Source organism: Castor canadensis, chromosome 9 (genome assembly GCF_047511655.1).
Source record: "Castor canadensis chromosome 9, mCasCan1.hap1v2, whole genome shotgun sequence".
Classification (NCBI taxonomy): domain Eukaryota; kingdom Metazoa; phylum Chordata; class Mammalia; order Rodentia; family Castoridae; genus Castor; species Castor canadensis.
Genome location: NC_133394.1, coordinates 18512857 through 18537594, shown reverse-complemented (window position 1 = coordinate 18537594; position 24738 = coordinate 18512857). Strand labels below are relative to the sequence as shown.

The 24738-nt window shown below is 35.4% G+C and overlaps 1 protein-coding gene across 6 annotated transcripts in view; it reads left to right on the top strand.

Annotated features, from left to right (window-relative positions):
• Positions 1 to 24738, top strand: part of Lrba (LPS responsive beige-like anchor protein) — a 615537-nt gene that overhangs the window by 165533 nt on the left and 425266 nt on the right. For all 6 annotated transcript variants that reach the window (XM_074041265.1, XM_074041269.1, XM_074041267.1 and 3 more), the window contains 3 exons: positions 8022 to 8100; positions 9991 to 10124; positions 13699 to 13760. In XM_074041265.1, the coding sequence (XP_073897366.1) occupies positions 8022 to 8100; positions 9991 to 10124; positions 13699 to 13760 (275 nt within the window). The remainder of the gene's footprint in view (positions 1 to 8021; positions 8101 to 9990; positions 10125 to 13698; positions 13761 to 24738) is intronic.

Sequence of the window (24738 nt, the reverse complement as noted above, 5' to 3'; positions counted from 1 at the left end):
GATTATGGTTCAAAGCCAGCCCGGCCAAGTAGATCGTAAGACCCTATCTCGAAAACCCCTTCACAAAAAAGGGCTGGTGGAGTGGCTCAAGGTACAGGCCCTGAGTTCAAGCCCCAGTACTGCCAAAAAAAAAAAAATACACACACACACACACACACACACACACACACACACACACACAATGAGGAGATGGGAGCCCCAAATCTCAAACTGTCTCTTCAAGGATAGGGTTTTAGGGGTATTTATGGATAAAGAAACCTGATTAGTTTCTGGAGGCAAGGAAAAGTGAAGTAATTATTCTTCTGTCCATGCATAATAAAACTTGGACGGCTCTCCTTTTTTTAGGTACCTTTTTTTTTTTTTTTTTTGTCAAACTTCTTTATTTTTTGAGACTCAATTTGTACACCAGTCCTGAAATCCATAATTTTTTTTTCTTTCCTTCTTGGCCTTTTTTTTTTTTTTTAATTCATATGTGCATACAAGGCTTGGTTCATTTCTTCCCCCTGCCCCCACCCCCTCCCTTACCACCCACTCCGCCCCCTCCCTCTCTCCCCCCTCAATACCCAGCAGAAACTATTTTGCCCTTATTTCTAATTTTGTTGTAGAGAGAGTATAAGCAATAATAGGAAGGAACAAGGGTTTTTGCTGGTTGAGATAAGGATAGCTATACAGGGCATCGACTCACATTGATTTCCTGTGCGTGGGTGTTACCTTCTAGGTTGATTCTTCTTGAACTAACCTTTTCTCTAGTACCTGTTCCCCTTTTCCTATTGGCCTCAGTTGCTTTTAAGGTATCTGCTTTAGTTTCTCTGCGTTGAGGGCAACAAATGCTAGCTAATTTTTTAGGTGTCTTACCTATCTTTAGGTACCTTTTTAACATGATGCTTTCATGATGAAAGCATCATGAAATTTCATACATATATATTGTGTACTTTGATTATATCCATCCCTTACTACTGTCTCTTGTACTCCCCTCCTACAGAGTCCCCCTTTTTTTCCAAATAGTCTCCCTTCTACTTTTATGTCCTAGTTTTTACTTTCCTTTTCCTCTCCCCTCCCTCTCCCTTTCCTTTCCTTTCTTTTCCTCTCCCCTCCCTCTCCCCTCCCTCTCCCCTCCCTCTCCCTTTCCCTTTCCTCTTTCCTCTTTCCTTTCCTTCTCTCCCTCCCTCCCTCCCCATATAAGAGAAAGAGAAAACATGCAATACTTGTCTTTCTGATTCTAGGTTATTTTGCCTAGCATGATGTTCTTCAGTCCCATCCATTTCCCTGAAAATAACATGATTTCATTCATTTTTATGGCTGAATTTGTATATATCTATCCTATGTTTTCTTTATCCACTCATCTGTTGGTATGCACATAAGCTAATTCCATCGGTTGGCAATTAATTATGAACAGTGCTGAAATAAAATGAGTGTTGTGTAGTGACATAGATTTCTCTAGGTATATATTTCAAGTATAGCTAGATCATGTGTTCTATTTTTAGCTTTTTTGAGGAACCCCCATACTGATTTTAATAATGATTGTGTCACTGGAAAATGTAAAGGGATGAGGAGAATTCTTCTTTAAGAGAGGGGGAAAAAATCCTCCACTCTGTTTCCCAGTTTCCATGAAAATATTGGAACTTGAAATTCACAATGAAAAGCATTTCAAGGAGCATCACTAAAAAATCATACTCTCACCAGGTATATTTATACCTTGTAGACTAAGCTGGGGAATCGTTTAAACTTTTCCTAGATCACCTGCTAACCTTTAATCCATACATGGAGACAGTGAATTGTAGAGTGGCTCTATTGTCCTGCTTTGATGTTGTTACCCAAACATGGAGACACAATGGGTTTTAGGGTGGCTTTGCTTTTATCCAAATATGGAGACAGTGGATTTAGATATGTGTATCTATAGCTTGTGGTTCTTGAGCATTCCTTTCTGCTCAAAGAACTAACTGAACAGGCCCACCTTCTATTCTGTGCTCTATTACTCATCTAAGGAGATTGTAATGCACTTTAACATCTAAAAGAAAACCATGTGATGTGTATGTGTACTATCTTAAAAGGATCAATTTAACTTTTGCTGCTCTAAAAGAATGTTATCCACCAACATCTTAGTTTTTTAGGTGTGGCTTCTCTTTAGGAAGGTGGGCATAGAACAGGGAAGAAAAAGTCATTCTGTCAAGGACAACTCTCAGTGGAGTGGCTGCTGTTACTGTGTAACATTTTATTCACGTGTACAATATTTAAACCCTTTAGTGATTTATTTTAGTTGTAGTTGCTCATTAGGGTTTATTTGCAGATGCTTTCTGATTTCCCTGTTATCTTGTCCTGTCTGTCTCTCTTCAGCTAGACTAATTTATAATCCCGCCGATAGTGCATTATAGTTTTCCCCTCCCTGACCCCATCTTTGCTAGCATTTGTTATTGCTTATTTTCTTTCTTGGTCTTTTTTGTTTGAAGAACTGAGATTTGAACTCAGGAACTTGTGCTTTCTAGGTAGGTCTCCATCATTTGTTCTCTTTTTTGGTTGCCATTCTGACTGGAGTGAGGTAGAATCTCAGTGTGCCACCATGCCCATCTTTTTTTATTGGTTGAGATGGGGTCCCCAAAACTTTTTGCCTGGGCTGGCCTGGAACTATGATTCTCAATATCTCTGCCTCCCAAGTAGCTAGGATTATAGGCGTGAGCCTCTTTGTCAGCTGAATTTTCTTTTTATATAAACTAATTCATATGAACATGAGGAGTGGAAGGGGCATCATAAAGACTATCTTGTGTAAAGGATAGGTTGATCAAAGATTAGGGAAAGAGGCCTGGTGTGGGGTTCATGCCTGTAATTCCAGCTACTTAGAGCCAGATACAAGAGGATGTTGAATTTGAACTAGTCAGGGCAAAGTTAGGAGACCCTATATCGAAAACAAAAGGGCTGAGAGCATGGCTTAAGTGGTAGAGCACTTGCCTAGCTTGCACAAGGTAGTAGGTTCAGTTCCGAGTGTGTAGTGGAGGGAGATTAGGGAAGGGAGGCAAAAATAAATAAAAGTTTAGTGGAATGATTAGGGAGAGGGAGTGGCAAAAATTCCCTTCATTACTTATCAGAATTCTCCCCTCCAAAATTACAAGCTTAGTAAATTTGTTGTTTTGGACATTTTTCTATACTTTCACATTTACAAGTAAAAATATGGTTTCTGTCTAAACTGTTACAGCATGAATTGCACAGATATAGTGAATCACTTATAAGAGCTCTTGACGTTTTCTGTGGTGATTTGCAGGAATGTGGCAAAGTAATATTAGAGGATCTAGTTGATCTTGAGTGCTTCATACCATTTAAGTATTGTGAGAATTTTGTTAAAGTTTGGTGATATTCCTGTGTTTATTCAGATGACCTAAATGAAAGACTACAGACTTCTGCATGTCAAAAAAAAAATCACCGTGAACTTGAAAAGTATTTGTGATGTATGATTAGAAGTACATGTCTTTGATTTTAAATAAAAAAAGAAAATAAGATTCTAATAAAATGGTCATTTATATTTTCGGTTTTGTGAATTGACTTGTAAGTGAGAAAATACATTCAATTTTGCTAGTAATAGAGGAGTATAAATGTTTTTTCTTTCACAAAGATAAATTGTCAGTATCTATCACCATTTAAGCTGTGTTTTTTTGACTTTTAGGGAGTTACATCATGAAAATAAGGGAGTGTTGCTAGGGATGAAAACCATGCGTACCATGCACTTGGGAAATTGAGGCAAGAGGATCACAAGTTCAAGGCCTGCTTGTCCTACATAGCAAGACCTTGTCTCCTGGAAAAAAAAAAAAAGGGTGTTAGATTTATCTAAGCATACAACAAAATGTTGTTCTCATGATAGCAAAGCAAAAATAGAGATGACAATAGGTAAAGCACTAAAACCAGATTTTTATTCAGGATAATTGTGATAAAGAGACTTCAGCATAGAACTGGGCTCAGTTCTACATATAGTATGGGCAAGTGAGAATTTATGATAGCCAAAGAGCAGGGTGGGATTGGTAGATGGAAAACTGACCTAACAGAATTCTGGACAGAATTAGACATCACTTGGTGTGTATTAAAAAATAAGGGACCTAAATGAATATTGAAGATGATGGACAGTGTGGACTGATGGGGTTATTGCCAGTCTGACTTGTTAGTATGGTTTTTGCTCAAATTGAATTTTGTAAGGAAGATGGACCTAGGAGAAGACTCAGAAACCTGACTTAAATTTGGTTAAGCAAAGAATAATCAGTGGTCAGCATTTGGAAACAATTCAAATGAATGTCCCTGAATTTGGGTTTGTCTGATATTATCTCATCATATTCTTAATTTTCTCTTCTTCTTAAATACCCTCTACATATTCTTTGGGCCCTGGTAACTTTCTCTGGACCAGTGCATCCTCCAACGTGATGCAGAAGCATTTGTTTTTTATTTTCCCTTCCTCCTTCCCTCCGTCCCTTCCTCTCTCCCTCCCTTTCCCCTCTCCTTTCCCTCTTTATCCTCTCCCCTCTCTCCCTCCTTTCACCCCCATGCATCCCAAGTAGCAGGGATTTCTTGTGTACACTGTCATGCCTGGCTTGATTGTTTTTGTAATTTGGACAGAGTTTATGTTTTCTTCTGTATTGTATCATGATTACAGAGTGGTATTGTTTTTATGTTGATTTTTTTCATGGCCACAGAGTGTCTTTTTCTGATACTAATATTCTGTGAAATTGTTTATATTAAACAAGAGAGCGCCAAGATGTAGCTGTGTTAATAACTTAAAAAAAAATCAAACCTCTGATGGCACATAGATTCCTGGATCCTATTTATAGGCTTTGGGTATTCTTTGCTTTCTTTGCCTTCATGTGTTTGCTCCCTTTTTTGTTTATCCTACTTACATATTGACTTGGCATACTTTTAAGATAGAACTTTGAGAACCATAGTGACTTCCTGGACTACATCTATAAGTGTGATGTGCACATCTCCTGTACCTGTCTACTCCTGGTGTTTAGATGACTATGCCGACTGGACCCCAGTGACTTGTTCTAGCCCTGTCTCGGGAAGGGAATTTGACACTGCATGTCTTCCCTAATTCTGGCAATTGGCCTAGCTTAGACTGATTGATGTTCTATTCCTATTTATCTTGGAAATTCATTTGATTTTCCAAATTAGCCTTCTACACTTCCCTTTTCTTTAGTGGAACTGGGGTTCAAACTCAGGATTTCAAGCTTGTAAATAGATATTCTATCGCTTGAGCCATTCCTCTAGACCTAGATTCACTTTTTAAAGACTTACATAATGTGTGTTGTTTCTTTTCCTATGAATTCTTTTTTTTTTTTTCTTCTCAGTACTGGGGATTGAACTCAGAGCCTATACTTGCTAGGCAAGTGCTCTACCATTTGAGCCACACCCCAGTCCCTATCCATTCTTTATTTCTGTCAGTATTATGTTGACAGCATAAAGAAGATGATTCTTGTATGGGAGAAAGCAATTTGAACATTTTATAGTATAGGAGGATGAATTGGTCATTTAATAATTTGAGATACAAGAGTAGGGTTATCTGGGGGCATTGATTGGAAAGACTGAAATAAGATAACATGATGAAAACTAATTTGACATAGTAGCTTGAATAATGACAATGACATAAATCAAAAAGAAGGAAGGTGAGGAAATTGACCTATTATAATTCATATAAGTTAGCTACCTTCTGTTGTGTTAGATTCTCTAGGCTGTAATGGTAGATGGGTGAAAAAGATGAGGGTTCTGTTTTCAAAAAGTCCTGTATAATAAAAGGACACCTTTAAATACTGAAGTGAGAGTGGGAAGACAGATGTCACGGCCAATGAGAATCATGGTCCTTGGGTGGCAGTTCCTTTGGTAGTGAGGTGCTGAGACTGGGGGTAGTAGTTCAGTGGCACAGACTGCTACGTTCTAGCTTTTGAGTGGATGGATATGCTTTACCCTCCAACAGGCTCTGCCAGCATGTGTCAAACTCCTTATAAAATTTATGCCTTGCTGTTGTCTCCTTTGTGACCCTGGAAAAAAAATCAATTAGAATATGGTGTGACAAACTCTAAAGTTGATATAGGAAAGAGTAGGAAATACTCTGGAGTTAGTAGGTATAGGTAAGAACTTTCTCAATGGAACCCCAGCAGCACAGCAACTAAGAGATAGCATAGATAAATGGGACTTCATAAAACTAAAAAGCTTCTGCTCATCAAAAGAAATGGACTCTAAACTGAAGAGAACACCCACTGAGTGGGAGAAAATATTTGCCAGCTACACATTAGACAAAGGACTGATAACCAGAATATATAGGGAACTTAAAAACTAAATTCTCCCAAAACTAATGAACCAATAAAGAAATGGGCAAGTGAACTAAACAGAACTTTCTCAAAAGAAGAAATTCAAATGGCCAAAAAACACATGAAAAAATGCTCACCATCTCTAGCAATAAAGGAAATGCAAATTAAAACCACACTAAGATTCCACCTCACCCCTGTTAGAATAGCCATCATCAGCAACACCACCAACAACAGGTGTTGGCGAGGATTCGGGGAAAAAGGAACCCTCTTACACTGTTGGTGGGAATGTAGACTAGTACAACCACTCTGGAAAAAAATTTGGAGGCTACTTAAAAAGCTGGACATCGATCTACCATTTGATCCAGCAATTCCACTCTTGGGGATATACCCAAAAGACTGTGACACAGGTTACTCCAGAGGCACCTGCACACCCATGTTTATTGCGGCACTATTCACAATAGCCAAGTTATGGAAACAGCCTAGATGCCCCACCACTGACGAATGGATCAAGAAAATGTGGTATCTATACACAATGGAATTTTATGCAGCCATGAAGAAGAACGAAATGTTATCATTTGCAGGTAAATGGATGGAATTGGAGAACATCATTCTGAGTGAGGTTAGCCTGGCCCAAAAGACCAAAAATCAATGTTCTCCCTCATATGTGGACATTAGATCAAGGGCAAACACAACAAGGGTATTGGACTTTGAGTACATGATAAAAGCTTTAGCACACAAGGGAGGGGTGAGGATAGGTAAGACACCTAAAAAATTAGTTAGCATTTGTTGCCCTTAATGCAGAGAAACTAAAGCAGATACCTTAAAAGCAACTGAGGCCAATAGGAGAAGGGGACCAGGAACTAGAGAAAAGTTTAGATCAAAAAAGAATTAACCTAGAAGGTAACACACATGCACAGGAAATTAATGTGAGTCAACTCCCTGTATAGCTATCCTTATCTCAACCAGCAAAAACCCTTGTTCCTTCCTATTATGGCTTATACTCTCTCTACAATAAAATTAGAAATAAGGGCAAAATAGTTTCTGCTGGGTACTGAGGGGTAGGGGGGAGAGGGAGAGGGTGGAGTGGGTGGTAAGGGAAGGGGTGGGGTAGGGGGGAGAAATGACCCAAGCCTTGTATGCACATATGAATAATAAAAAAAAAAGAAAAAAAAATATGGTGTGAGAAATGCAGCAACTTAAGTACTGTAATTACAATGAAGAGAAAGTATAAATTTTGCTTGAATCATTTAAGAAAAGTTTGTTACGTATTCATTAGTTGTTCTGCCATGATCAGTCTGGGTATGGCTGAAGTTATTGATGACTGAATACAAGAGAGTTTCATGGTAATAAAGGTATAATTTTAAAGATAAATTTGGAATTATCTATTTCTGATTTGGGCTTCATTAAAAAGAATGCTTCTATGTAGAAACTTCTTTTGACATTTGGTGCTGAATACAAGGAATCCTGACCCTAACTTACTGGATCAGATTTTACTTTCCTGTTACATACTAATCCTGTTGGTAAAAGGAATGCTTTGCATGTCAGGTGACCTTTTAACTTAGGTTCATAGCTGAAAGGACTCAAGAAACCCATTAGTTCTTAGACTTAAATGTTATCCAAGTAATAATGGATATTTAAAAATGCATTGTAAATGTATTTTTGTTGATGAGTATAAAGATTCTATTTATCTGAATCCCTATATCTACAAACAGAAAATTCTTGACAGTGGTTATTTTTCTTTTATAGGCAGTAGGTCATCTAATGCAAAATTGCCCCCAGTTCCACCAGTTGGTTCAGTTCCAGAAGGTCCAGTTTCAAATATGAGGTATTTAAGCTGCTAACTTGGATATGATTTATGCCTTTTGATGACTCTTTAACTATCTAACTTCCTCCTCTCTCCCTACTTCTCTCCAGTACATGACATTTATAGACTTGGGAATATTTTAGAAGTTCATTTTATTTATTTATTTGTTTGTTTGTTTTTTGACAGCTCTGAGATTTGAACTCAGGCCCTCATGCTTGTGAGGCAGGTACTCTTGCAAAAGCCACTCAGCCAGGTCTCTAGAAGTTAATTTTATTTCAAAATATTATGAGATGTAAAATATTCCTGGGAAAAAAATGTTTTGTAAAAAAATAAAAGCTGTATGCATAACAAATATTTATATTAGCTTTAGGTTTACATTTCAAATAATTATAAATTGAATGATTGGAATTCACTGTTCCTTTTCTCTTAAAAAAATGAAATAGTGACAGTCAATCAAAGCTACAATAATACTGAATTGTAGATAGATTTATTAATGTCATTTATGTTGTTTAATTGGGAATGTGTATTTCAAATTCTAGTTTGGAATACTGTGAACTTACTTTCCAGCACCAGAACTTTAGTGGATATGAAGTTCTTGATTTTTCTTACCATACTGGAATCTGTATTAGTCCATCAGTGTAGATACTGGGATGCTTTCAGGATAGACTTGTATTTGTGGATTCACACTGAAATAAAAAGTTCTATGGGACACCTAAGAGGAATAAGGGCGGTACCTGAGAGAGACGATCACTGGAAGCAGAAATTTCCATGAGTTTGTGTGATAACCTCCTTGGAACCACTTTCTTGTAGAAATACTCATGGTATGAACAGAGATAAATAGTGGTTGTGTTTTTGTTTGTGTTATAAAGCTGTGCTACCTCTAAATTTCATGAGATACAGGCTTTCTTTTTAAAAGTCTTTAAATGTATAAATGTATATGCTGATGTATGTGTGAATATATGCTCATATTCACACAAAGCTATATTAATATCTTAATTGAAATAATTGTAAAGTATCTGTGCAGTATGTGATTTCCAAATGAAAAGCGGTTTAGATTCCATCAGAAAAAAATTGTCAGACTTTGATAAAAAGAGTATGAACTGCTTCTTTGCATAAACATTTACCAAGTTTATACCATACACTGTAGCTAGCAGCTTAGAAATGAAGACATAACTCTTGATCTCAAGGTACTGATGGTTGAGAGGTGAATAGATAAATCTAATGAAATCTTGAATTCAATATCTTATAATGGGGCTAAGAAGAAAGTGTTATTAGTTCGTGAGTTAAGACTCCCAGTACGAACTGATGTTTGGGGCTGGGCATGTATCTCAGTAGTAGGACACTTGCTCAGCATGTTCCATCCCCAGTACCTGGGAAGGGGAGGCTGATGCTTGGAATGACTGATTATTGACCAGGTTGTCTCCCAGGGCTTGGAATGCAAAGATAAATCAGAATAAAAAAATGGATGTTCCCATTTACAGGGTAGTATGGAGGAAGCTTCTGTTGTTTACATAAATTGTTTTTCCTTTTTTATACTGTATTCAAGTTTCTCTGGTTTCCTCCAATAAATTAGTACTCAAGAAATATTTTCAGATTCCAATTTCTATGTCCCATATCTGAAACTGATTACTTAAAAGTTTCTTTATTTGCCTACCATGTTTTTCAAAATATCTTTAGCTGCACTACGATCAAAGTATATAAAAGACTTTATTTCTGAAAATACAAATTTTCCATTTTGTTTTAAAAATACTCCACAAAGTTGATGTTCAGTGTAGTAGGACTCCTATGCTAGCAGTAATGCTTCTTTTAGTTATTTTCTTATTCACATAATTTTACATTTCTATGGAAATAGGTTTTGTTTTAAAAACCTATAAATTCTATTAAATAATTTGGGTAACTTATGTCTGTTAGTATTACAGAGAGGCTGGAACATGCTTTAGAAAAAGCAGCTCCTCTTCTACGAGAGATTTTTGTTGATTTTGCACCTTTTCTTTCACGGACACTTTTGGGTAGCCATGGACAAGAACTGCTGATAGAAGGAACAAGTAAGTGATTTTTCTTTATTTCATTTATGTGTATTTCTATTTCAAGCTTATAAACTTAGAAGAAATATGTATAGTCTCTGTTTAACTATTTCTACATTTGAGAATACTTGTCATCTAGTCTGTCGTTTGAAGACTATTACATTCTAGTCTGTTCTAGATGTTTATTGGTGATTTGGATGAAGTAGAAAATTATATGTTGGACCAAATAACTAAGAATATGGTTGTTGTTATCATCATCACCACCATCATCATTATTGTTATTGCAGAGGATCATGCTCAGGGTCTTATGCATGCTCTACCATTGAGGTATATCCCCAGCCCAAGATATTTTTTTACACACAATAAAGTTAACTATGAGGGTAGAGAATTGTAGAGACTAGTGTCACAGGGCATTGCCACATGTTATGAATGTGGAATGCATTATCAGTTTCTATTAGTTGAATTCTATTTTACCAATAAGTAGAGTATTGTACACTATCCTGCTCACATGATACATACATGGTTAGTTTCTTTGAGATAGTCCCAAACCAGTACAGTGGAGAAGTACATTGCTGAGGAGATTGGTGACCAGGCTATTTATGGAATGAATAAAGAATAATGATAATTTCTTTTTTTTCCTGGTGCATTTATAGTATAGTGTTTTCATATATTAGGATAACTTGATAAAGTGAAAGAAAACTTACTCTGAAATTGCCTTAGGCAACAGATACCAAATCAACAGAGGACAGTTTCTCAAACAGTTATTTTTAAGAGCTTAATAGACTGATTTCAAAGTACGAGTCTTCATTTCACACCAGACAGTTTTAAGGAGAAGCTAGAGGACTTTCATTAGTGAAGATGTAAAATTAATCTTTCTGTTCAAAGGTGTTTGAAATAGGGTATTTGGGTACATAATTGCTAAGTCTGGCTTGCTGTGCCCATGATTGATAGTTTAGGATAAGATACTTATATTCCACTCACTCTGAAAAGTCGTGGGGAAGCACTGCCATCTCTGTTTCAGTGTCTTCAGTATCACTGCGTATAGCTTTAGTTATATTTTCTGTTGTGTAATAGTAAATAGATCATTCTCTGAGGAATTCCCTGAAACTTGTGAGAGAGCCTGTTGTTTGCAGAATTAATGCCATAATGGAAAGCAAGTTTTAGATATTAATGGTTTAAGATGCCTGTATCTGAGTGGGTCATCAGAAGTTTATTTGAACCTAAAATGTATGTATTTTGAGTATTAAACTTTAGTTAAGAGTTTCATCTATGTTGTATGTAGAGTTGGTGATGAGTGATCTCATTTTCATAGTCACAAAATAATAATGAATTTATTTGAAAAAGAAAGTTCTAGTTTTAGAAATAGGTGGTCTTGTGAAGGATAGACTTTATTCATCCATGGACTGATGAAGTAATGAAGAACTTTTATTTATTAAGTAATAAAATTTGAAAAGAATGAAATTAAAAATTAAAGTCTAATTTTTTCACATAGCAAACTTTTTTTAATGTGGTATGTCCACTTATGAAATATAGTTTTTATTCCCAAAGTTATATATTTGTGTTTACAGTACCAAAGTCCTTCATGCAGAGAGCTTAGTGTTTGAGGTCTAACCCCAGGTGTCTTGTGTCCTGTGAAATCCTTTCTCACTTCAGATTGTCACACTACTCCTCCAAGCCTACCACTCCCTAAAACATATTAATTGATCAAATCAAACTATGGAATTTTATTTGATCTTTCATTAGCATTGGTTGTTTGAGTACATAGCTCACTGGTCAGTTGATATTTATTTATTTATTGAATCTTCATGTTAACTAGGTAGCAGCTATCAATCTTCTTCTCTTTTACCAAGCTTTGTTACTAGGAAATAAGACTAACATAGTTAAGTATACATAGGTAATTTTTTCTTAAATATGTAAGTATTGAGATATTCTTATTTGTATGTATGGTAGAAGAGACAAAAGAATATCTATAAATCTTTATAATTTTGGATAGTCCATGGTCCTTTTTATACCTATTGTTCATTATATGAGCAAAAGGGCCCAGATCAGAACCCAATGGCTGAAATTTCTGATTCCTCTAATACAGAGAAATAAGGATTTTGTGACTTAATTGTAGAAAGTTCTGAGTTTACTCACCAGAAGTAATAGGTTTCAAAGTTGGAGTAAAACTGAACTTCTTGTATCTCTGTTACATTTTATGAAAAGTGGCAAGGTTTCAGACCAGCAGAGGGCCATGCCAGCAAAGAGAGATGGAGTGTCGTTTTGCTCTTTTCTTTTCAGCCCTGGCAACCTTAGCCTGAGGAGCTGTGTACCCCTAGTCTCACAGAAATCACACTTATCTTATTAATGGCCTGCTTGCCTAGTGCAACACAGAGACATCCTGGAGTTAATTTTTATGCTAACCTTAACATTGCTAGCATTATTTTAACATTCTGAAGAATAGTTCTAATTTTTCTTTTAAAAAAATGAAGGTGAATAGTCCATTTAGTTTGAATACTACTTGTAAAACTTCAAAATGCCAACATGTGCCGTTATTGTGTTTGAGGGATTATTATTTAAAACAGGGAGAAAATAAGAGACAGGGAATAGATACGATACCTGGAATTGCTCTGTGTGTGTGTGTGTGAGAGAGAGAGAGAGAGGGAAAGAGAGAGAGAGAGAGAGAGAGAGAGAGAGAGAGAGAGAGAGAGAGAGAGAGAGAGAGAGAGGAAGGGAAGGAAGGAAAAGAGAGGGAGGGAGGAAGGAAGGAAGGAAAGAAGAAAGAAAAATACTATGGGGTGTTTTAGGAATTATTTCAAATATTAAGCCCTGAAACATAAGCTTGGGTTTTCCCAGAAAAATACAGAATTAATAATTGTGCCATTTAATAATGAAGTTCTTTTGATTATTGCCATTCTTCCTTTTTTAAAGATACTGGCTATATATAAATTGAATGAAGTGCTTCAGGTTTTGTTGGTACATAAAAGCAGAGAACTCTTGTATGGGTATTAATGACATTAAAGTTCCTTCTCAAGGATTTTTTTTTGGTGAACCAAAATGAAACAGAAAATGTAAATGAATTAATTTGTAAGAAATGAGGAATATGTAGCAGACAACGGCTTGCATTTCTGTTAAGGTTTAGTGTGAGGTCAGAGGTCAAGGTACTAATAAGAGTGTTTGGGATGTCTGCTGCCATGAAACAAAATGGAAACTTGATTGATAGCTAGAGGGCTGAAGAGAAAGAGTATAGTGGAGAAAGCAAAGGTCAGGAAACCATTTCCCTTCTCTGCATGTATAATGATCAACTCTCTACAAAACAAAATGTAGATGATATTGATCAGTATGGCATATGTTGGGCACATTTCAATGAGTTTTGTGAAATGTCATTATATATGATGTTGTAACAAATGTTTTAGTTGAAATAGCTCACAAAAATGATAGTAGTATTGATGTCAAGTTAAAAATAGCTATGGGATACTTCATTTAATCATGGTAAAGTATGTACAGGTATGGTTCTTAGCAACATGTCAGTGATTTATTTAAAAAATGATTTGGACAAAATAGTAAAATGAAACTCATTTGTTTTTTATTTAAAAAAATATTCTCTTTAAAATAGGTCTGGTTTGCATGAAGTCTAGTAGTTCAGTTGTGGAGTTGGTTATGCTACTGTGTTCTCAGGTGAGTACAAGAATAAATGTTGAATTAATAGTCAATTCTCATGAATTTGTTTTGACAAGGAAGTTATGTTTGTATTATCCAGAAGTATTTGCAATAATAAAGTTTGGAGCTTGCTGTTTAAAAATAATTTCACTAGTATCTTAAAGGGATTGCTTATTTTTGATAGTAGCAGATAATTCTGAAATAAGTACTGAAAGAAAAGAGGCAGATAAATGAGAAAGCTTTTTGGAGTCACATTAAAAATGTTCAGATCAAATAATCTTGAAATGCTCTGTATGTTAAGGTTACAGAAATAGGTTTATTTCCACACTTTGTGGAGTGCCACTCTGATTCCACTGGGAATCGTGGCTGTGCTTCCCTTTTGGGCAGAGGTTATAAAATGAGTGATAAATAATTTTAAGTCCTTGTCATTGCTGATTATTTTTGACATACACAGTAAACTTGGGAAAACATCCACAAAAATGTGGCAGCCATCACAATAAGATCTGGAAAATAAATTCCTGAGTGCAAAATTATTTTTAGTGTTCAGAAACCATGTACTTAATATGTAAAGTATTAATGATTTTTAAAACTTAATATTGTGATTTTTTTTCTGTTTTACAATTAAACAGATGAATGTTTTATTGAGAGTTTGCTTTGCAGGCTTTTAAAAGTGATATCTTGCTGGTAGTAAATTCCCCTACTTAAAACTTTAAAATAGCTTTTTTTAATAGGAAGAGTATTGCTCTAGAGGTCAAGGGTTTTGACCCATTTCAACACCTTTGACCTTCATTTACAACTCCCATGGTTTACTTGCCTAACGAATAAGGATAATGCAAAATTAATGTTTCTTTACATCGATTTATTCATTTTAGTGTCTATATTGCCAAATTTATTCAGACTGTGCTGACGGACATTTCATGAATACAAATTAACGAATCATAGAAGGTGTGAAAAATCAATACTGTGCATTATCAATAAAATGCAATGGTAACTGTCACTTCTAGAGATTACACCTAATGGATTTTTATAATGAACTTGTTAAAAGTAGTTATGTTTCTTAGTGGGCCTGTTTTTCCTAGATTTAGTGAGAATCATGTTTTTATAATTTAATCATCTCCTTTAGAAAGCTCCATTTCTTCAAAAACTGACCAGATGAAATTTCTCATTAAGCCAGCCAATTTGAAATAATTATTTCTGTAATGGAAATTGCCACATACCATTCTTACATGAAATTACCCTTACTTTTAGAAGTACGCGTATATGGTTTCTTTATAAAAATATGTTTTTGTCATTTATAGTGATAGAACTGCTTTATAGGTGAATTTTGATAATGATGGCTTACTTCCTACTTTATTTATTTATTTATTTTTGTTTTATTAATATATGCATACAATGTTTGAGTCATTTCTCCACCTACTTTCTACTTTAGAATTGAATGTATTTTTGGTATATGAAAGGTATTTCAGATATATTGTGCAATCCGTATTTAAATGTTAGAAGCTGTAAAGATAAAGAATGACATATTGTAATACACCTATTTGTCATGTGTGTCCCAGTGCTGTTTAATGCTTATCCAATCAAATGGGATAACAAGATCACTGGTAGAGTAAGGTTCAAAAGCCAGGAATTCTCAAGGTTTTTGTTTGAGTAACATACATTACTGGGTATTTGAAGTCCTTAGCATTTTTTATGAGTTCTTCAAAAGTTCCATGGCATCTCTACAAGATGTAGCACAGTGTGAAAAATGATGTGAAAAATGAAGCCAGAATTAGCTCCAGATGTATACAGATTGTTCCAGGGTGATAATTACATTTTTCACTTTGAATTTTCCTAATTCAAAGAGGTCAACTTCGTAATCACAAAAGTGATTTATTTTGTTAAGAAGTGAACTGTCTTTTTTCTACATGAAAGCTTAAGAGATATGAAATTGAATTTCAAGTCGACATTTTACAGATACTGGGTGGGGATATTTTGAGTTTGATTGATAATTTTTGTTAGCTTGAGATAGGGTGGGAAGTAAAAAGCTACCATGTTGCTAAAATTTTAATTAATTTTTTAAGAGGAGATGGAGAGGATTGAGTGCCAAAGATCAAAAGATCAGGTCAAAAACTCCTTTTTAATCACATAAATAATGGGATATGCTTATGAACTTAACATCTGCAAATTTGATTTAGAACTTTACAAATTAGTTGGTGTTAATATCATGACAATCAGACATGTTCTGATTATTTTTCTTGAATCATTCAAAACTTATTTTCTTAAACAAGGTGCTTAACCATGGTTTATTACAAAAGATAGAGAAAGGGGAAAATGATCACATTTGGTTTGTTGCCAGTAAGACCAAACATACACATATACACACGCAGCTTCAACTACCATTGTATTTTTCACGGTTTTCTCACTCGTAGTTTATTAGGAATCATTTCACATTTTACCTATTGAAACTTCAACAGCATTTAGGCAAAATGTTACAACACTTGGGATATCTTTGAGTAAAATTAATATGTTTTTAAGATTTATTGAATTAAATTTGTTCATATATTGAATCTCATATAAAATAATTCAAGAGCTATGTAAACTCCAAAGACATTTAAATTCCTTTTCTAGGTATGTAACTCAAGCTGGCTTTGAACTGACTATGTAGAGCAGGAGAGCTGGAACCTAATTATCCTCCTGCCTCAGCTTCCCTAGTGCTAGGAATTCAGGTGTATGCCACCCCCCAGGGTTTTAAGTCTACTTACTTCTTAAAATAAGACTCTGTATGTGATTCAGAAAAGTGTACATTTTTTGGTGCACACAAAGAAGTTGAATAAGTTCTCAGCTGTATTTCAGATTCAGTTTGTCACATCATGTAACTTATTTGTACCCCATGTTTGTTGTGCATGTGTATAAACCTGGGAGAAGTCTGGTGTGAATTTAAAGAAGATGTTAACTGTTTCAAGTAACACTACTTCTGCGCTGTATGAAGTGTTCGTTTCTTGCGCATTTGACATTAATATCATTTTTGAAAGCACTACATTGCCTTCAAGGCCACTTTATAAAAGCGTGAGTTGCTCATCCTAATTCGGTCTGACATACATTCCAGTAACACTGCCTCCTCCTGGGGTCTGAAGCTGAATTGATGACTGTGCATTGTGACGTGCGTCGTGTAAGAGTGGTTTCAACCCAAAACATCTAATAAATAAATAATGTGTATGGCTGCTCAGGACTAGACTTTCTAGACTAGAAATCATTCCATCGGATACTCAACAGTCCACTATCGGAGAAGGCTGTCCGATAAATCTTGTGGTAGCGGCATTCATGTCCTGTAAATCACACATTATTGTCTGAGCCTTCTGCCGGGTCATCTGTTCTTTTCCCATTTATCAGAAATGCATACAGTATATGGAAAAACTAGAAGCAGCATGTAGTCTGCCCTGCCATCCTGTCTGAGTAATTAATTAGCAGCAAAAGGTAATTTAAAATGCTTAGTGTGATTTTTTTTTTAAGCCTTAAATCAAAGTATGTAGATTTTTGATATTTTGGGAAATATTTTCCTTTTATGAAAGTAGTGATATAAGGTTTGATCTTTTTTGACTTAAGTGATTCTATACCTCTGAATTATTAATTTAAAAATCATGATAGTCACAGTAAGAATCAGATACCACTGTTTTTATGCATTTATGTTAGTTTTCTCTTTGAATTTCTTCTGAGTCTTTATAGTAAAATGTACCTTTTTCCTTTAAGTTCTTTTCTCTAACTCTAGGCTTCTGTTTTATTTTGAGTTCACCCCTTCTGAGTGTTATCCCTCTTGCCTTCATAGTTCATGAACTTTTCCTTTTCTTGTGAAAGATACCTGATTGTGAGTAGGTTATTAAAAACAACAAGTAGGCAAAACAGTAAAAAGCCTGCCCATCGTTAGGTGTGTCTTTTTGCTTGAACTTCATTTATTACCATTCTAAAGTACTTAAAATTTCCCACGTGTGCCATAATATATTTCTGTGTCTTGGCACATACTTTTGCTTTCTCTAAAATGTCCCTGTTTCAAATTTGATAATTCTTAATTGATGGCCTCTTTTTCATAGCTCATCTTAATTCCTTCCTCCGATCATCATGTCTGTTTATAGTTGATATCTCTCTTACTTGTCTTCATCTTAACACCCATCATAGAATTTTCTGTGAATTGTAATTATATATCTGTTAGTATGTATACTTTTTATTGTTAGTCTCTCTCTGTATTCTGGGCTCTATAAAGGTAACAACTATTTTTGTTTTGCCTATTAAAATTTACATAGTTCTTATCATAGTCCTTGCACATGAAAGCTGCCCAATGAACATTTATGGGAAAAATAAATTATTCAGCTCATAGCAGTATTACAATCTATTCTTGACAGCTTTCCTTGACTTCTGTCTTCCCCACCTTTCTAAGCCTAAGTGAGATTTCATTGAGCCCACTCACTGACCTATATAATAGTAATTTCATTCTGTATTTAAATTGCCTCTGGTTTTCCTTCTCTGCTATTTCAATTGTAAGTTTCTTGAAGGCAAGCACTTTTTATTTTTTATTCTGTCTCCAATATTCAGTATAATTATTGTTCAAGCCAATGTTTTTATACTTGTATAATTAATATATGTGTAATAACTTGGATGATAAATCACTATATTTTGAACTTTTGTCTTTCATAATGAAATACCCCAATACTTTTTGATATAAATTACTTTTTTATATTAAATCTTCATTTTCTTAGGTCATTAGTTTATCATTACCAAATACTGCGATTATATTCATTTACTCATGGGGTCTTTTTTTTTTCATTTCCTTTGGCTTGCTTCTTTTTTAAGAATCTACATTATTGAGGAATAATTTATATATAATAAATGTGCACACACTTTAACTGTATAGTTCAGTGAATTTTGGCATATACACAACCATGTAATGATCATTTTAATCCAGAAAGTTCCCTGTCCTCTTTGTTTTTAAATCCAACTTTTACTACCTCAAGTAGCCACTGATTTGATTTCTGTTATTGTGGGTTAGTTTCACTTACTGTAGAACTTAATTATCAGTGGAGATTTATTTCTTTCAACCAGTGTGTAGACACTCACAGTGTGCTGTATTTAGGGTACATTTTAGCCTTTTCCACTAAAGCTCACTATCCAGTATTAAGAAAATGTGTTTTTAACTTTTTTTTTTTTTTTTGTAGTACTGAGGTTTGAGCTCAGGGCCTCATACTTGCTAGGCAGGTGTTCTTTAACAGTCCATGATAGGTTTTTAAGAAATTTTTATTTTTTATCCTTTTTACATTTTTTCACATGTGTATACCCGCCTCTGGTTGCAGGCAGAACCTGTTCTGCCTTCTTGTTCTCCAGTTTTGTTGAAGAGAAAACATAAGGGATAATAAGAAAGACAGCATTTTTGCTAGTTCGAAATAAAGATAGCTGTACAGGGAGATTCCTAGCGTTGCTTCCATACACATGTGTATTACAACCCACATTATTTCTTCTCTACCAGCCCTCTTTACTACTTCCTAGTCCCCTTCCCATAATGGCCTTGGCCAGTTTAAGATTACTATATTCACTCCTCTACAGTGAGCACATCAACCACATTCAAGGTTTAGGTTTCCTTCCCTTGCCCTATGCCTCCGTGCTCATTCTCCCCTTAGTGTGACCCAAGTCCAGTAATAACTACTGCATTTGTTTTAGGTCTATGATCCACATACTAAGGAGAACATGTGATTCTAATTCTGGATTCTTATTTTATGTTGTTCCATGTTTTAAAGGACAGAAATGATAAGTTCTATATCTGCTTTACCTGTAAGCTGTAGGTCTTAGAGGAGCCACTACTGATGATCTCTTTTTTTTCCTTCATTACTGGGGTTTGAACTCAGTGCCTCCACCTTGAGCCACTCCACGAACCCTTTTTTATGATGGGTTTTATTTGAGATAGAGTCTCACAAATTATTTACCCAGGCTAGTTTCAAACCATGATCCTCCTAGTCTCTGCCTCTTGAGTAACCAGGATTACAGGTTGAGGCACTGGCACCTGGCTTGATGACCTCTTTTGAGGAAATTTTGTGGTCTTAGATTTTTTTCTCTTTCTAGAGAACTACTTCTGTTACCTTTTAGTCACTTTAAGTGCTTAAGCCCAGCATTCATTTCAGACACCATGGATTCTGTTAACAAAGACAGTATAACAAATGTTGAACTTCTGGCTCTTAAAAAAAAATGATGTGTTTACTGAAATATATTGATACCTTGCTGAATGTCAAGATTTTAGAATGAAACAAATCTATATTTAAGAGGAAGGAACTCACCATTTTCTTTCAACGTTCTCAAAGCTACTTGCATGGCAGAAAATTACAAAATGTACTAAATATTGAAACACATCCTTTGATATGCTATAAACAACTTAATTCTATTTCATTTGTAACCCAACTTTTTTTTTTAATTTCTACTTTTTTATTATTCATATGTGAATACAATGCTTGGGTCATTTCTCCCCCCTGCCCCCACCCCCTCCCTTACCACCCACTCCGCCCCCTCCCTCTCCCCCGCCCAATACCGAGCAGAAACTATTTTGCCCTTATTTCTAATTTTGTTGTAGAGAGAGTATAAGCAATAATAGGAAGGAACAAGGGTTTTTGCTGGTTGAGATAAGGATAGCTATACAGGGAGTTGACTCACATTGATTTCCTTTGCGTGGGTGTTACCTTCTAGGTTAATTCTTTTTGATCTCACCTTTCCTCTAGTTCCTGGTCCCCTTCTCCTATTGGCCTCAGTTGCTTTTAAGGTATCTGCTTTAGTTTTTCTGCGTTGAGGGCAACAAATGCTAGCTAGTTTTTTAGGTGTCTTACCTATCCTCATATTTCCCTTGTGTGCACTCGCTTTTATCTTGTGATCAAAGTTCAATCCCCTTGTTGTGTTTGCCCTTGATCTAATGTCTGCATATGAGGGAGAACATACAATTTTTGGTCTTATGGGCCAGGCTAACCTCACTCAGAATGATGTTCTCCAATTCCATCCATTTACCCGCGAATGATAACATTTCGTTCTTCTTCATGGCTGCATAAAATTCCATTGTGTATAGATACCACATTTTCTTGATCCATTCATCAGTAGTGGGGCATCTAGGCTGTTTCCATAATTTGGCTATTGTGAATAGTGCCACAATAAACATGGGTGTGCAGGTGCCTCTGGAGTAACCTGTGTCACAGTCTTTTGGGTATATCCCCAAGAGTGGTATTGCTGGATCAAATGGTAGATCAATGTTTAGCTTTTTAAGTAGCCTCCAAATTTTTTTCCAGAGTGGTTGTACTAGTTTACATTCCCACCAACAGTATAAGAGAGTTCCTTTTTCCCCGAATCCTCACCAACACCTGTTGTTAGTGGTGTTGCTAATGATGGCTATTCTAACAGGGGTGAGGTGGAATCTTAGTGTGGTTTAGTTTGCGTTTCCTTTATGGCTAGAGTGGTGAGCATTTTTTCATGTGTTTTTTGGCCATGTGAATTTCTTCTTTTGGGAAAGTTCTGTTTAGGCCACTTGCCCATTTCTTTATTGGTTCATTAGTTTTGGGAGAATTTAGTTTTTAAGTTTCCCTATATATTCTGGTTATCAGTCCTTTGTCTGATGTGTAGCTGGCAAATACTTTCTCCCACTCTGTGGGTGTTCTCTTCAGTTTAGAGACCATTTTTTTTGAGCAGAAGCTTTTTAGTTTTATGAAGTCCCATTTATCTATGCTATGTCTTAGTTGCTGTGCTGCTGGCGTTCCATTGAGAAAGTTCTTACCTATACCTACTAACTCCAGAGTATTTCCTACTCTTTCCTGTCTCAACTTTAGAGTTTGTGGTCTGATATTGAGATTCTTGATCCATTTTGAGTTAATATTGGTATAGGGTGATCTACATGGATCTAATTTCAGTTTTTTGCAGACTGCTAACCAGTTTTCCCAGCAGTTTTTGTTGAAGAGGCTGCTATTTCTCCATTGTATATTTTTAGCGCTTTTGTCAAAGACAAGTTGGTTATAGTTGTGTGGCTTCATATCTGGGTCCTCTATTCTGTTCCACTGGTTTTCATGTCTGTTTTTGTGCCAGTACCATGCTGTTTTTATCGTTATTGCTTTGTAATATAGTTTGAAGTCAGATATCGTGATACCTCCAGCATTATTCTTTTGACTGAGTATTGCCTTGGCTATTCATGGCCTCTTGTGTTTCCATATAAATTTCGTGGTAGATTTTTCAATCTCTTTAATGAATGTCATTGGAATTTTGATGGGAATTGCATTAAACATGTAGATTACTTTTGGGAGTATAGACATTTTTACTATGTTGATTCTACCAATCCATGAGCATGGGAGATCTCTCCACTTTCTATAGTCTTCCTCAATCTCTTTCTTCAGAAGTTTATAGTTTCCTTGTAGAGGTTGTTCACGTCTTTTGTTAGGTTTACACCTAGGTATTTGATTTTTTTTGAGGGTATTATAAATGGAATTATTTTCATATATTCTTTTTCAGTTTGTTCATTATTAGTGTATAGAAATGCTGATGATTTTTCTATGTTGATTTTGTATCCTGCTACCTTGCTGTAGCTATTGATGGTGTCTAGGAGCTTCTGAGTAGAGTTTTTTGGGTCTTTAAGGTATAGGATCATATTGTCTGCAAATAGGGATATTTTGACAATTTCTTTACCTGTTTGTATTCCTTTTATTCCTTCTTCTTGCCTAATTGGTCTGTCTAGGAATTCCAGTACTATGTTGAATAGGAGTGGAGATAGTGGGCATCCTTGTCTGGTTCCTGATTTTAGAGGGAATGGTTTCAGTTTTTCTCTATTAAGTATAATGCTGACTGTAGGTTTGTCGTATATAGCTTTTATAATTTTGAGGAACTTTCCTTCTATTGCTAGTTTTCTTAGAGCTTTTATCATGAAATGGTGTTGGATCTTATGAAAGGCTTTTTTTGCATCTATTGAGATGATCAAGTGGTTTTTGTCTTTTCTTCTGTTAATGAGGTTTATTACATTTATTGATTTTCATATGTTGAACCATCCCTGCTTTCCTGGGATGAAGCCTACTTGGTCGTGGTGAATAATTTTTTTGATGTGTTGTTGAATTCGGTTTGCCATTATTTTGTTGAGGATTTTTGCATCAATAATCATTAAGGAGATTGGCCTATAGTTCTCCTTTTTGGAGGTGTCTTTGCCTGGTTTTGGGATAAGTGTAATCCTGGCTTCATAAAATGTGTTAGGCAGTTTTCCTTCTCTTTCTATTTCTTGGAACAGTTTAAGGAGGGTTGGTATCAGTTCTTCTTCAAAGGTGTGATAGAATTCAGCAGAGAATCCATCAGGTCCTGGACTTTTCTTTTTGGGGAGACTCTTGATTTCTGCTTCAGGTTCCTTTTGTGTTATAGATCTATTCAGGTGATTAATTTCCTCTTGGTTCAGTTTTGGATTGTAACCCAACTTTTTATGCAAGGTAAATAAGATTTTTGGAGGAGGCAATTGGTTTCTTTAAGGTAAGTTTATATGTATCAGGGTACCACCAGGATTAATATAATATTTCATCATTTTTATAATGTTACTCCTACCTCCTTTTTGATTTTCTTATGAGCAAATCCTCTTCCTTAGAATACAGTTATGAACTCACTGTCCCTGACCTTTGTTATTGTTGGGACGCATCTGACCTTTTGATTGTTTATGGGATGAGAATTAGTAGCATAGGATCTAACACAGAGATAAAACTAATAGGCTGGCAGTATATCACTTGTTTTTGGTATAGCGCTATCATGAAAGTTTTATTATTGTTATTATTTTTATTATTAATAGTAGTAGTACTGAGCTTTAACTCAGGATCCCATGATTGCTAGGCCAGTACTCTACCAGTTGAGCCACACCTCCAGTCTGAAAGTTAAATTCTTGTAATGACCAAAGACCAAAAGAATACATATTCCCCATTGAAATGCTCAGAGTTAATTTAATTTTGTGTGTAGTAGAACAATTAACCTGCCACGAAGGTACTAAAGACCTTTGTAGCATGGATAGGAAGGCTTTGGGAGCTGGAGAAGATAGTTGAAGATTCAAGCTCTGTAAATTGGTCATTAAAAACCTTAGAAGTACTAACGATTTTAAAGTGTTTGAAATCAGCTTAATAACTGTGTATATGCTAATATGTAACAATATTTGTGTTTTTAATTTGATGTAAAATTTTATAACAGATAGTGTTCTATAATGTGGAAACATTTGCCTTAAAAACATCCTAAAATCAAAATAAGTTAAAGTACCATTTTTAAAGCAAACTGTTCACTTAAACGTGTTTTTTTTTTTAAATAAAATGATAGGTTAGTGGACATTAATCGTCTTTTATTTGAGTTTGTATGTAGACTTTTCCATATTAGTTTAAAGTACTTGTTATAGCAAAGCAAAACATATTTCACTCTAGATGCAGGATTTAATCCGAAATATAGGCATCCTGTTGATTCACCAGCACCCTAGCATTTAGAAAACACAACCTTTTAAGGTAAATTTTGCGGAACTGTCTGTACACCCTGTGGCTTGGCAGTCTAGTCAGAAGGATGAGACCATGCTGACTATATAAATACATCTTTGAACATTATTCTCAAGGGCAGTAAATGCAAAACAAGGTAATATCAACTGGCACTTAATTCTGTAAGTTCCCTGCTGATTGGGGCATTCAGTGAAATGGAACTCTTCCTGACAGGAAGTCAGCCTATGAGTATGGAGACATCTGAAAATAAAGTGTGTTTTAATTTGGTACCCTACTGTTTTACAACTAGTCTTTCAAATCTGGGATTAAGAAGAGAGTTAGATAAGGGGAAGAATGCACAAATGGGAATATTCTGAACATAACATTTTTCTTTGGTTTTCATATCTTGGTTTCTTAGCTGTTACTTTCAGGTTCTGCTTGCTCCTTTTTTCCCTATCACTTTAAATGAATCTATAATTCATCTTAAGACATTATAGAAAGTCTAGGTTAAAAGTGTAAGGCTTGAGATTGCCTTTGTTAAA